The sequence below is a fragment of the Rhinopithecus bieti genome, unplaced genomic scaffold (genome assembly GCF_001698545.2).
Source record: "Rhinopithecus bieti isolate Rb0 unplaced genomic scaffold, ASM169854v2 scaffold_31527, whole genome shotgun sequence".
Lineage (NCBI taxonomy): Eukaryota > Metazoa > Chordata > Mammalia > Primates > Cercopithecidae > Rhinopithecus > Rhinopithecus bieti.
In genome coordinates this window covers 2,577,725-2,591,154 of record NW_016813959.1, presented here as the reverse complement: position 1 = coordinate 2,591,154, position 13,430 = coordinate 2,577,725, and the positions used below count along the sequence as shown (strand labels likewise).

At 44.1% G+C, this 13,430-nt stretch overlaps 1 protein-coding gene across 4 annotated transcripts in view; it reads right to left on the bottom strand.

The window, feature by feature from the left end:
• Positions 1 to 13,430, bottom strand: part of STX8 (syntaxin 8) — a 350,582-nt gene that overhangs the window by 259,647 nt on the left and 77,505 nt on the right. For all 4 annotated transcript variants that reach the window (XR_001880919.1, XR_001880918.1, XM_017849241.1 and 1 more), the window contains exon 6: positions 5,261 to 5,353. Coding sequence is in view for 2 of the 4 variants with exons in the window: in XM_017849241.1 (XP_017704730.1) it covers positions 5,261 to 5,353 (93 nt within the window). In the remaining 2 variants the exon portion in view is untranslated. The remainder of the gene's footprint in view (positions 1 to 5,260; positions 5,354 to 13,430) is intronic.

Sequence of the window (13,430 nt, the reverse complement as noted above, 5' to 3'; positions counted from 1 at the left end):
AAGGAGAGCTTGGGACATTTTATGCTTCCAGAAAGCAAGGAATTGCTCCTAGATTGTCAGGGAAACATCCAAAAGGATTGGCCAGTTTGGGATATTTGGGCATCAAAAGGATGGCGAAGACCTGCGCGCACCAGCAGAGATTTGTTCTTCATGCGACGTCATCCATCAGATCGTGCCTCTAGGATTCTTTGTGGTGTGATGCTTTGCGGTGGCTCAGACCAAAAGGTCTCAGAACACCAGTTCTGTTCATTTTCTTGTTTTAGTGTTCTTTTTAAGAAGCTCTGCTGGGGGTGGTGGCTCAAGCCTGTAGTCCCAATACTGCGGGAGGCTGAGGTGGGAGGATTGCTTGAGCTCAGGAATTCAAGACCACCCTGGGCAACACAGGGGCACCGGACCCCCCATCTCTATAAAAAATAAGTTGAAATTAGCCAGGTGCTGTGGTACAGGGATGTAGTCCTAGATACTCAGGAGGCTGAGGTGGGAGGATCACTTGAGCCTGGGAGATGGAGGATGCAGTGAGCCGTGACTGTGCCACTACACTCCAGCCTGGGCAAGAGGGTGAGACCAGAACCACAACTCTGGGTTCTGGAGCAGTGCTAGGTGGTTAGTCATGAGCCCTGTGTGCCCTCCCACCCATAGAGGCCACCTGGAACTGAAGAGCACTAGAATTTGTGGCTGCAAGAGGGGACGTCATCCACTCAGCGCTCCACTCGCCACGCCGCTAGTCAGTGGCCATTAGGGTCTGTCATCACTGGGATTTTCACTTAACTGCTGATCCGTTTCCTCGCTTGGCTTGGTCACTGGCAAAGGAACAGGGTAATTACTGGGGTTGGTCGGGCCCTTTTTAATTCTCTATGAGAAGATTAGAAACTGAATTCCAAAACTGAAGATAATTCAACCTTTCAGCTTTGTGGTTATGCTCTAAGTACAACGTATTTTGTTAGTAAGATTTTGAGACTTGATTCCAAAATGACCTAGCCTATTGTTTTCCTCATTTAATGAAAACCAAGAGAATAATTCAGCAGGCCGGTCAATCACATGCAGATAATTGCAGTCAACATGTTGCCCTTTTCCAGTGACCCTGACTCCCTATCGCTCAGGTCACCATAAAACTCCAGATGGGACTGCAACCCCATTCTTAACACCTACAGCTATCACGGCCTTTTTTCACTCCAACAAAAGGAATAAAAGCTGATGATGGTCCTGGCAGGGATATAGTTTTTTATCCTCAGTGAGTCTCTGTTCCTGTGACAGAAAATGGCTGACTCTGCCCTATCTCTGAGGAGCAAATGTGCACATTAGCAAACCACCAGCATAGCTGCCTTCTCTCCGGGAGGCCACCACAGAGGAAACCAAGTTTGCATTGGCAACGAATGGAAAAATACCTCCTATGTGTATATGTACACATGTAGCCATCCGGGTATGAAATGGAGATGAGGATAGGGGAGGCGTGGAGGAAGCAGCAAAAGGGATGGGGGCAAAATGTGTGAGTCGAAGGACCTCTGACGGTGACTGTGATGCTGTGTATATACATGTCACCATGTGGATGTGCTTCTGTGCATGTGGGGGGTTTAGATCTGTAATGTGAGCGTATGAGAACCAATACAAAGTACAGCGCTAAATACATTCTCCGCATATTCAACAAGGGCACTGGTTCTCAAATTTGGCAGCACCTTGAAATCATCTGGGAAGCTTCAAAAACTACTGATGCTTGGGCCCCACCCTGGAGGTTGTGATTCACTTGGTATAAATTACTGTGGTAGGCCGGGCGCAGTGGTTCATGCCTGTAATCCCAGCATTTTGGGAGGCTGAGGCGGGTGGATCACCTGAGGTCAGGAGTTTGAAAACACAGCCTGGCCAACAGGATGAAACCTCGTCACTACTAAAAATACAAACTTAGCCAGGCGTGGTGGCGGGCGCTTCTAATCCCAGCTACTTAGGAGGCTGAGTCAGGAGAATCGCTTGAACCCGGGAGGTGGAGGTTGCAACGAGTTGAGATCACACCACTGCACTCCACCCTGGGCAACAAGGGCGAAACTCAGTCTTAAAAAAAAAAAAAAATTACTGTGGTAGACAGAACAATGGCTCCCTAAAGATGTCCAGATCGTAGTCCCTGGTGTCTGTGAATATGTTAGGTTAAATGGCAAAGGAGCCATTAAGCTTGTAGATGGAATACGGGGTGCTCATCAGCTGACCTCAAAATGGGGAGGTGATCCTGGATTATCTGGGTGGGCCCAATGTCATCACATGGGTCCTTAAAAGTAAAAGAGGGAGGCAGCAGTCAGAGGCAGAAGTGATGCCATATGAGAAGGACTCAACCTATTGTTGTCTTTGAAGACGGAGGAAGAGGTCATGGACCAAGGCATGTGGCCGGACCTCTCAAAGATGGAAAATCAAAGACACGAATTCTCCCCTACATGGTCGAGAAGGAACAGCCACTCTGCCCATGCCTTAGTTTTAGCCCAGTGTGACTCACATCAAACTTCTGGCCCACAGAACTGTAAGACATTAAGAGTGCGAGTGTGTGCGAGTGTGTGTGTGTGTGTGTGTGTGTGTGTGTGTGTGTGGTGAGACAGAGTCTCGCTTGGTCACCCAAGGTGGAGCGCAGTGGTGTGAGCTCACTGCAACCTCTGCCTCCTGGGTTCAAGCCATTCTCCTGCCTCAACCACCCGAGTAGCTGGGACTACAGGCTCCCGCCACCACACCTGGCTAATTTTTGTATGTTTAATAGAGGTGGGGATTCACTACGTTGGCCAGGCTGGTCTCAAACTCCTGACCTCAAATGATCCACCCACCTCGGCCTCCCAAAGTGCTGGGATTACAGGCGCGAGCCACTGCACCCAGCCTTGTGTTGTTTTAAGTCACGAAACCAGTGGTAATTTGTTACAACAGCAATAGAAAACTAACATACTTCAACCTGAGGAAGCTAATTTTACAAATCAAATTAAAAAAATGAAAACAACAACAAAAAAAGAAAACTAACACAGGTATGGCCTGGTCTCTCAGAGTTTTAAAAGCACCCCAGATGATTCTAATATGCAGCAAAGTATGATAATGACTAAACCAGAGGAAAGACAAGATAAAGACATGTGGCGTGATTGCCTTGTGCTGGACAAAGAAACAATGCTTTCATCTGGGAATTTAGTAATTCATCCCACCAAATTATGCACCATCTACTTGTTAGCCATCCACCCACAGGCCACAGGCACTGCAGCTTACCTGCACATATATCACAATACATGATCATCAGTTTGGTGGCCGGTGTCCTTTCTAGTCTCACCCACTGAATAGGCTAAATTTCCTTGAGATGAGGAACAATTACATACCAGATAGGCAGATTTTCTATAAAGCTTACTTCCCTTTTTTTTTTGAAATGGAGTCTCACTCTTTCACCCAGGCTGGAGTGCACAATCTCGGCTCACTGCAACCTCTGCCTTCCAGGTTCAAGCAATTCTCCTGCCTCAGCCTCCCAAGTAACAGGGATTACAAGCACATGCCACCATGCCCGCCTAATTTTTTGTTATCTTTAGTAGAGACGGGGTTTCACCATGTTGGCCAGGCTGCTCTCGAACTCCTGACCTCGTGATCCACCCGCCTTGGCCTCCCAAAGTGCTGAGATTACAGGAATGAGCCACTACACCCGGCCTATAAATACTATACTTCTTATCAATACTTACTTATCTTATCAATACTATCACTTAAGGAATTGACCAATAACTTACTTATATGCAAATACATAAATTGGTCTGTTCATGTTGGTACCATCAGGACAAGAACTAAGTTGTCCTCTCTGTGCTGAAACTATTAGAATTGTAAAGAGAGAAGGCTTCTCCATTGAGTTTAGTAACCTATTTATTTGTGACATGATAAACAGATGGAATTGATTTATGACAGATAAATGGAACAGCACTGTGGGAATAAATTAACTCACCACCACACCCAGCTAATTTTTCATATTTTTAATAGAGATGGGGTTTCACCATGTTGGCCAGGCTGGTCTCGAACTCCTGATCTTGTGATCCACCTGCCTTGGTCTCCCAAAGTGTTGGAATTACAGGCATGAGCCACTGCGCCCACCTGATAACCTTTCTTGAAAGCCATTCCATCATGGTAGTATTACTAAAAGCTAAAACCTTAGATGGAATCTTTTAACTTTTCCTTTTCTCTTCCTACTTTGTCTTCTTTAGAGAGGAAGCTGGTTTAGCAGCAAAAGCAGTCATGTTAGAATCAGAAGACGTGAGCTGGAGTTTAGCTCTGTCACTCACAAATGATGTGGCCTCAGGGGGCCCCACAGTCACTCTGAGTTTTGCGTCTCACACATGAGGAGGGTGCTGCCTTCGTGATGTTGTGTGGGGACTAAATGAAATGACATAGATGAAAGGGCTTGGCACATAGTGGAGGCTTTCCATAAATGCCAGCTTCACTGCCACTCAACGACTCCACGCTGTCACATGTCACCTCTACCCTGCAGCTGCTCCCATCTCTTCTCTTTGGCTCTGCCCTCCCCCTGAGCTCTGGTACGTCTCCCACTGCCAACCGGACACCTCCACTCGGATCTCTCACCGGCATCTCTAATTGGACACATGCAAATCAGACTTACCATCTCACCCCCAAACCAGTGTCTCCTCTCAAGTTCTTTGACTTCGTCCCTAACAGTAAAACCACTGGCAATCCCGTGCACCCATATTTCTTCCCCATTCCCACTCCTACAACCTATCCAGGCCCTCCTCAAGCACAAGAGCCTTGCAGATGCCTCCACATCTTAAACTCTCTCCAATCCATCCTGCTTGCAGTTTGCAAATTCAGATTTTTTCCAACCAGACTTGTCACACCTAACACTGAACAAAGATATTCAAACCCTTTTCTGCCCTGAAGCCTAGTACACAGGATCAAAGAAGAGTAAACCCCACCGGGTGTGAGGATGACACGAGGCCCACACAGCCTCAGTGTACAAAGTGCTGAGCAATTTCGTATCACTGCCACATAAAAGAAAAGCTCTTGGGATGAATGGATCATAAAACACAGTATTGTTAAAAGTAGCTACTGAGAACGGAAAACTTTTTAACCAAATTTCTTTGCATAGTATTTAACAACTAGAACCTAAATCTGCCACAACCCCCACTCCAATGCATTGAACTGTAGCAGTCATTGACATTAAACCACTTTACATGTTGTATAATATTAAACTCATTCAACGAATGCTCAAGCCTTTAGCATTTATGTCAACGGAAAATCTGGTCAATCTCAGACTTATTCTTACCATTTTGTTCATCCAATTCATTCCCAATTTCCTGCCCCATTTGTTTTTGGCGACTTACGATGGAAGAAAGGGCATCAAGGCCTGCGTCCTGTTCTGAAAGAAAAAAGAAAAACAACTAACTAGAAACTAGAAGAAAACAACTTAAAATCCATAAGTATACCCAGGCATGTAACACAACTTAATACATAAATCAGTCAGGAAAAAAGAGATAAAAGAGTTAACATTATTTGAACAAAATTTAAAAATTAAACACCTACCTGACACCTTAAACTAAACTGCTTTCCAAAAGAATTAAGATTTTAAATATGAAAAACAAAGTAAGCTTTGGAAACATGAACATTTAAACTTTCTGACACTTAATATATAAAGATCGCCATGTTACAGAGAGCTTTCAGTACTCCTGCGTGTATTTTTTTGAGACGGAGTCTCTCTCTGTCGCCCAGGCTGGAGTGCAGTGGCGTGATCTTGGCTCACTACAAGCTCCACCTCCCGGGTTCACACCATTCTCCTGCCTCAGCTCCCCAAGTAGCTGGGACTACAGGCACCCACCACTGCGCCCGGCTAATTTTTTGTATTTTTAGTAGAGACGGGGTTTCACCGTGTTAGCCAGGGTGGTCTCAATCTCCTGACCTCATGATCCACCTGCCTCGGCCTCCCAAAGTGCTGGGATTACAGGTGTGAGCCACAGCACCCAGCATATCCCAATTTTTTTAATCAGCAGAGGATATAGGCAAGAATTTCACAATAGAAAAGAAAATGAATAAATAAAAGTTTTGAAATCGCTACGAATGTTTTAAAAAAACAAATAACAACTTCCTTTGGCTTATCAGATTTATACGGATTAGAAAGAATGACAATACCTAAGCTTAATTAAATTGTGACTATCTAGAAGCTCCGAAGTACTACATAATAGGTGAATACGTTTTATTGATGGCCGTATTTCTCAAGTGTAGACTGTGACCACCTTTTTACCTGCCAATTCTAAGTCTAGGAATGTATGTAAGAAAACATTCAGATAGCATGCAATGATAGATATACAAGGATATTCCCTGAAACATTTGTTTCCTGTGCCAGGTATCAACTTAGTGCCTCTCAGCTCCACATTCACTCTTTTTGGCTGTTCTATGAAAAGGAACAAGCTGGGCACAGTGGCTCATGTAATCCCAGCCACTTTGGGAAGCCAAGGCAGGAGGTTCACTTGAAGCCAGGAGTTCAAAACCATCCTGGGTCAAAAGTAAGACCTCACCTCTAGAAAATTTTCTTAAAATAATTAGCCAGGCAGCTGGGCGCGGTGGCTCAAGCCTGTAATCCCAGCACTTTGGGAGGCCGAGGTGGGCAGATCACGAGCTCAGGAGATCAAGACCATCATGGCTAACACAGTGAAACCCCGTCTCTACTAAAAATACAAAAAAAATTAGCCAGGCCTGGTGGCGGCACTTGTAGTCCCAGATACTGGGGAGGCTGAGGCAGGAGAATGGCGTGAACCCAGGAGGTGGAGCTTGCAGTGAGCTGAGATCACACCACTGCACTCCAGCCTGGGTAAGAGAGTGAGACTCCATCTCAAAAATAAATAAATAAACAAGACAGGCACGACGGCATGTACTTGTAGTGTCAGCTACTTGGGAGACTGAGGTGAGAGGACTGGTTGATCATCCAAGAGTTCGAGGCTGCAGTGAGCCATGATCACGCCACTGCACCCCAGCCTGGGTGATAGAGGGAGGCTCTGTCTCTACATAAAAAATAAAAATAATTTTAAAAATTTTTTTAAAAAAAGATTTAAATTTTTTGAAGATTTTTTCCTTTGTCAGAGTTTTTGCTTCCTGGCTCCAGCCTGCTCTCTTGGCAGGCTCCTTTAGCAACTGCAGCTCCTTCAGTGCCTGGCCCCTTCAGTGCGCAGTGGCCAGCAACACCCAGAACCAGCAACGTCTCCCAGCACACACCCTCCTGGGGCAGGTTTATAACAGGAGCGCCTCCATGGAGTTTCTTCCCCATGAAGAGTTGCCCCCAGCATCCCAGAGGGCAGATCTCCAGGAGGTTCTGATAGCAGGGCACCACAGGGGCTTCTGTGAAATTCAGGGACCCTCAGCTGAGCCCTCTCTCAGCCCTTGGGGCCTGGGGCTCCTCCCTGGACACTCTGTCTCAGGCTGAGACTTGGTGACTGCACCTTATCCCTGCTAGTTCTGTATTCTTCAAAGTTATTCTGACCTCTTGCTAGCTAATACCTCATTACTCTAATCTCTGTTATAGTTAACAATTTACATTCAACTTTCCCTGTCAAGTTTCTCTCTCCCGATCAGACCCAGAGTGATATATTTATAACAGTGAAAAATTAAAAAGTACCTAAATGCCCAACAGAGATTTGTTTAAAAATTTATAGTATATCCATATAGTAAAACACCATACAGCCATTGAAAATCACATCGTTTATATATATTTTGATGTTGAAGGAAGTTCATATGTTCTTAAGTAGAAAAGCAGGAAGCTGGGTGCAATCGCTCACGCCTGCAATCCCAGCACTTTAAGGGGCTGAAGCGGGCAGATCACTTGAGCCCAGGAGTCTGAGACCAGACTGGGCAACAATGTCCATCTCTACTAAAAATACAAAAATTATCTGGGTATGGTGACGCATGCCTATAGTCCCTGCTACTCAGAGAAGGATGGATCACTTGAGCGTGGGAGGCAGAGGTCACAGTGAGCCGAGATGGCGCCACTGCACTCCAGCCTAGGTAATAGAGTGAGAATCTGTCTCACAAAAAAAAAAAGATACAAAACAAAGTATAGTAAAACAGCTTTTGTTTTAAAATGAAAATGTATTACTTTGAAACTTTTACAAATTTAAAGAGCAAAGTGAGTTTTCGAAAATTTAAAGAAAAAGGTGAGTTTAACTCAAGTTACTCAAGATCCTTTCTTTAAAATTTAATATGTATTTTTTTAACTGGGGTCTCGGTCATCTCTTTGTAAAATTTTCTTCCTCTAATTTCAGGTGCTTTGAGAACACTGTGAAGCTGAGTGTAATGACTCTTGCTCACCACGCAACACGCCACATGAAGGTAACATTATACCCCTCGCAGCTTCATTTGTCTACAGGGTTTTTGAAATGACCGTTTCACATAAAGGCATATCTACAAAAGCAGAAATCACAAAGGTCTTACTCAAGGTCGCATTAACATTTACTTATTTTTTTTTTCCAAGTCTTTTTACAGAATTAAACCATTAAACTTAGCTCTTTAATTCATCTGGAATTTATTTAAACTAACGGTGTGAGGTAAGAACCCCTTCATGACATTGTTTGACACTCTGAACTTTTTTTAACTATACAAATAACCTGCCGTCTTTAGGGATCATTCAAAAGGACCATTTTATAGTAAAATCACTTTATAATGAGGTCCTCTTGGTCTTTAATAACAACCTCTTGGATGGCCTCCAAGATAAATCCATCCTCAACCAAGTGCTCCTATAGGATGACTGATGTTATAGTAAAATTCTAAATGCATCTGATGAATAATCTATATATATAGGACTGAGGGTCAAGTGTCAATGTGGATTAAAAGATAAAACCATTTAAAAAGAGGAAAGGAGATTCCTCCAGTTTCCATTAGGAAAAGAGTCATTAAACTCCTAAAATTGCTTTATTTAGTAGAGACATAGATTATGAATAAAAAATACACTAATTACACTCTTTAATCTCAAATTTGACTCATTATCTGACTAGCAACCTGATGATCATCTACTACACAGGATAAAGAGAGCTGAAAGTTCTGTTCCACTCTAATAATTTTTATAAGCTTAGCAATTCTCTCCACATCTTTAAGTGCTGCAATAAATTTTCATTTCACAATCCAAAGACACAGGAGATTCAGATAATCAAGATGCTGCAGAGGTAATAATAATCACTTTCACAACCTGGGCTTCCCCAAGTCCTGAAGAGGCATTTCTAATGGGAGGTGGTATGGCTATCTTGGAGACAAGGATCAAAACACAATGCTGCTGACTGCAAAAATATAAATAATCAAGAACCATGCATGGGCATGGTGGTGTGCGCCTGTAGTCTCAGCTATTCGGGAAGCTAAGATAGGAGGACTGCTTGAGCCCAGAAGTTCAAGTCCAGCCTGGGCAATACAGCAAGATGCCTGTCTCAAAAAGAAAAAAAGAAGAAACCATACCACGTAGTTTCTTTTTTTCTTTGAGACAGAGTTTCACTCTTGTTGCCCAGGCTGGAGTACAATAGCGTGATCCCGGCTCACTGTAAGCTCCACCTTCCAGGTTCAAGCAATTCTCCTGTCTCAGCCTCCCCAGTGGTCAGGATTACAGGCGTCCGCCACCACACCTAGCAAATTTTTGTATTTTTAGTAGAGACGAGGTTTTGTCATGTTGGCCAGGCTGGTCTCGAACTCCTGACCTCAGGTGATCCACCCACCTCGGCCTCCCAAAGTGCTGGGATTACAGGTGTGAGCCATCACACCCGGCCACCATGTAGTTTCTTACCAACAAAACTACCATCATGTCATAACTGCTAAAATCTGCCCTACTTTTTCACATAACCCAAGTCACTATGATATCACAAGAGGATACTCTATTAGTCATTGTTCTATCTTACAATGATTTGAATTTTTAAAAATGATGGAATCATTGTTATAGATAGAATAATATCCCCCATGTCTAAGATGTCCACGTCCTAATCCCTGGATCCTATTAATATGTCCCTCACATGGCAAAAGGGACTTTGCACATGTAATTAAGTTAAAGAATCTGAGATGGGGGAGTAGCTGGCATCATCCAGGTGGACCCAATATAATCACATGAGTCCTGAAAAGCAGAGAACCTTTCCCAGCTGCTGTCAGAGGGAGTATGAAGAAGGGTCAGAGAGAGATAACTTGCTGGCTTTGAAGATGGAAGAAGGGATGCGGGAGGCCTCTAGAAGCTAGACAAAGGGAATGAATTCTCCAGAATGAGCCTCCAGAAAGGAATCAAGCTAACAGCTTGATCTGAGCCCTGTGGGACCTGCATTGGACTTCTCACCTACAGAACTGTAAGATCATAAATGGGTTTTAAGTCACTAAGTTTGTGCTAATTTATTAGAGCAGCAATAGAAAACGAATACAATCTTTTTTTAAAAAAATTTTTGAAATTATTAGGTGTTTGGATACTTCCCACCTGTAGATGTTCAGAAATGCAAGATCTGGACTGTGGGAAACTAAAGGGCAAAGGCAGCTTCAAAGAAGAAACTGCGCAGAAGAAAAAAGAAGAGTTGGAAAAAGAACCTATATATTAAAGCAATTTAAGAGACATAACTAGTTGCAATGTATGGGCCATATTTAGATCCTGAATTGAACTACTGAAAAGAAAACATCACAGCACGATCAGGGAAACCTGAATGCTGAGTGTTTGATTAGATTCAGGAAATACTGTTAACTTCTTAAGGGTGATAATGGCATGTGACTATAGTTTTCCAAACATATTTTAGACATATATTCTCGAATATCCACTGATGAAATGATATAATGTCTGGGCTTTGCTTCCAAAATAACCTAGGGGCCGAGTAGGATGGGTAGGTTACTGGATGGTATATACATGTGAACAGATTGGCTATAAGTTGAAAATCACTGAGGCTGGAGGATGAGTAGGACGAAGTCATTATCTGAAACTCCCTACTACTTTTGCGTGTTTGAAATTTTCCATAGTAAAAAGTTATCAGGCCGGGCACGGTGGCTCATGCCTATAATCCCAGCACTTTGGGAGGCCAAGGCGGGTGGACCACCTGAGGTCAGGAGTTCGAGACCAGCCTGGCCAACACGGTGAAACCCTGTCTCTACTAAAAATACAAAAAAAATTAGCCAGGCCTGGTGGCGGATGCCTGTAATCTCAGCTACTCAGCAGGCTGAGGCAGAAGAATTGCTTGAATCCGGGAGGTGGAGGTTGCAGTGAGCCAAGATCGTGCCATTGCACTCCAGCCTAGGTGACAGAGCAAGACTGTCTTTAAAAAAAAAAAAAAAAAGGGACATCCCTAAGAGCTGCAACCACAGTTCCTGGATTGAGTACAAGATCCAGACCCCAATGGTTGTCTTCTATGTCTTTGACATACATGAGACTTCTTCTTTTCCTATTTCTTTGCCCCAGATCTGAGCCCAGCTAGTGGCACGGAGCACCAACATGTTTAAATCAAGGACTGAAATGTACAACACTTGTTTAAATCAATGAATGACCACAGAGGGCCCTCTAGGTTTACAAAAGAAAGGAATACAGTCTCTGCTAGACAGAAAGCCTCCTGGCCAATACTAGAGGGCCCTCTGAGTTTACACAGTCAAAAACGTAGTTGATGTTGTGTTGCCCAGTGACCACAGACAAGCAATGAACCTTTCACGTTTAACATATACATGAATGAAAGAGAAGAAAATTAGGTCACCCAGGTGCGGTGGCTCACGCCTGTAATCCTAGCACTTTGGGAGCCTGAGGCGGGTGGATCATCTGAGGTCAGGAGTTCGAGACCAGCCTGGCCAACATGGCAAAATCCCATCTCTACTAAAAATACAAATATTAGCCAGATGCGTTGGCATGCGCCTGTAGTCCCAGCAACGTGGGAGGCTGAGGCTGGAGAATTGCTTGAACCCAGGAGGCGGAGGTTGTAGTGAGTTGAGATTGCACCACTGCACTCCAGCCTGGGTGACAGAGCGAGACTCCATCTCAAAAAAAAAAAAGAAAAAAAAATTAGGTCAAGCTAGATAAAAAGTTAATCACTTGGGAGGCCGAGACAGGCGGATCATGAGGTCAGGAGATGGAGACCATCCTGGCTAATATGGTGAAATCCCATCTCTCCTAAAAGTACAAAAATTAGTCGGGCGCGGTGGCAGGTGCTTGTAGTCCCAGCTACTCGGGAGGCTGAGGCAGGAGAATGGTGTGAACCTGGGAGGCGGAGCTTGCAGTGAGTGGAGATCGCGCCACTGCACTCCAGCCTGGGCGACAGAACAAGACTCCGTCTCAAAAAAAAAAAAAAAAAAGTTAATCACTATGTTAGAAGACTCAGAGCAAGTTTAAGAACAGATGTTTTTATTTTTGTTTTAAGATTTTAGGAAAGGAATCTTTCTAGTCTCGGTGGCAGCTACAAGAAAGGGTATCTTCAAAGAGAGTTGTCCGTGAAGCTGTGACTGCAAGGGTTCAAAGGTTAGCTACTAAGATTCCCCGGTGTGAAATGGAGTCTGACTAGCCACCTTCCACAGCCCTGTTTCACACGCGAACACCGAAAGACCTAAGAACGCAGACATCTAGAACGATGGTACAATTTCCTGCCAGAGTCTGGAAAGAACATGTATAGGAAAACCATAGGACTAGATGGAGCTGATGAAGAAACCCCATCAACAGAGACCTCCCGGGTAAAAGCGGAAGGACACTTCATACTTCCCCAAGGTCCGCGATCCGTCCCACTCAGGGACAAGGGTCTACAATAACCAAAACGTTTGGAAACAAGCAACAAGTACCTTTGTTTCTTCTATTCTCAGGGATCTTTCAGGCAATTAAGTGATTGTCATCACCCACCCATCTTCTGCCTAATGCCCATTTCACGCTTCAGATCACAGCTTAAGGGGCACAGAAGCCAAATTCGCTCATTTGTGATGATGAGGCCTCGCTTCTAGGTTAGGCAAGGAAGACATTCCCTGCCTTTCGGACTATGTTCTACCAGTAAACTGTTATTTTGGGATGATGTTCAAAGTTTCTAAGGGTCAGCTAGAGTGCAGAATGGCTAAGAGATTCCACGGGCTAAAGGAAGTTAGAAATGACCTTTTATGGCTCTTTATTTTCATTTAATGCAGGACCTGGCAATGACGCAAACAAAGCCATAGCAACCTCAGCACATCGTCAAGATTCTTGAGGCAGAGAAAAGGCTAATCAGGGTTCTGTGTGAAGATTACTTCTGTTTTTGTATTTGTCCTTGAAAGCTCGCTAGCAAAGAGGAATATGGCATTTCTTTTTTTTTCTTTCTTTTTTTTTCCCCTCAAAACAGAGTCTTGCCCTGTCGCCAGGCTGGAGTGCAGTGGCATGATCTCAGCTCACTGCAAGCTCCACCTCCCAAGTTCAAGCCATTCTCCCTGCCTCAGCCTCCCGAGTAGCTGGGACTACAGGTGCCTGCCACCACGCCCAGCTAATTTTTGTATTTTTTTTTTTTTTTTTTTGTGAC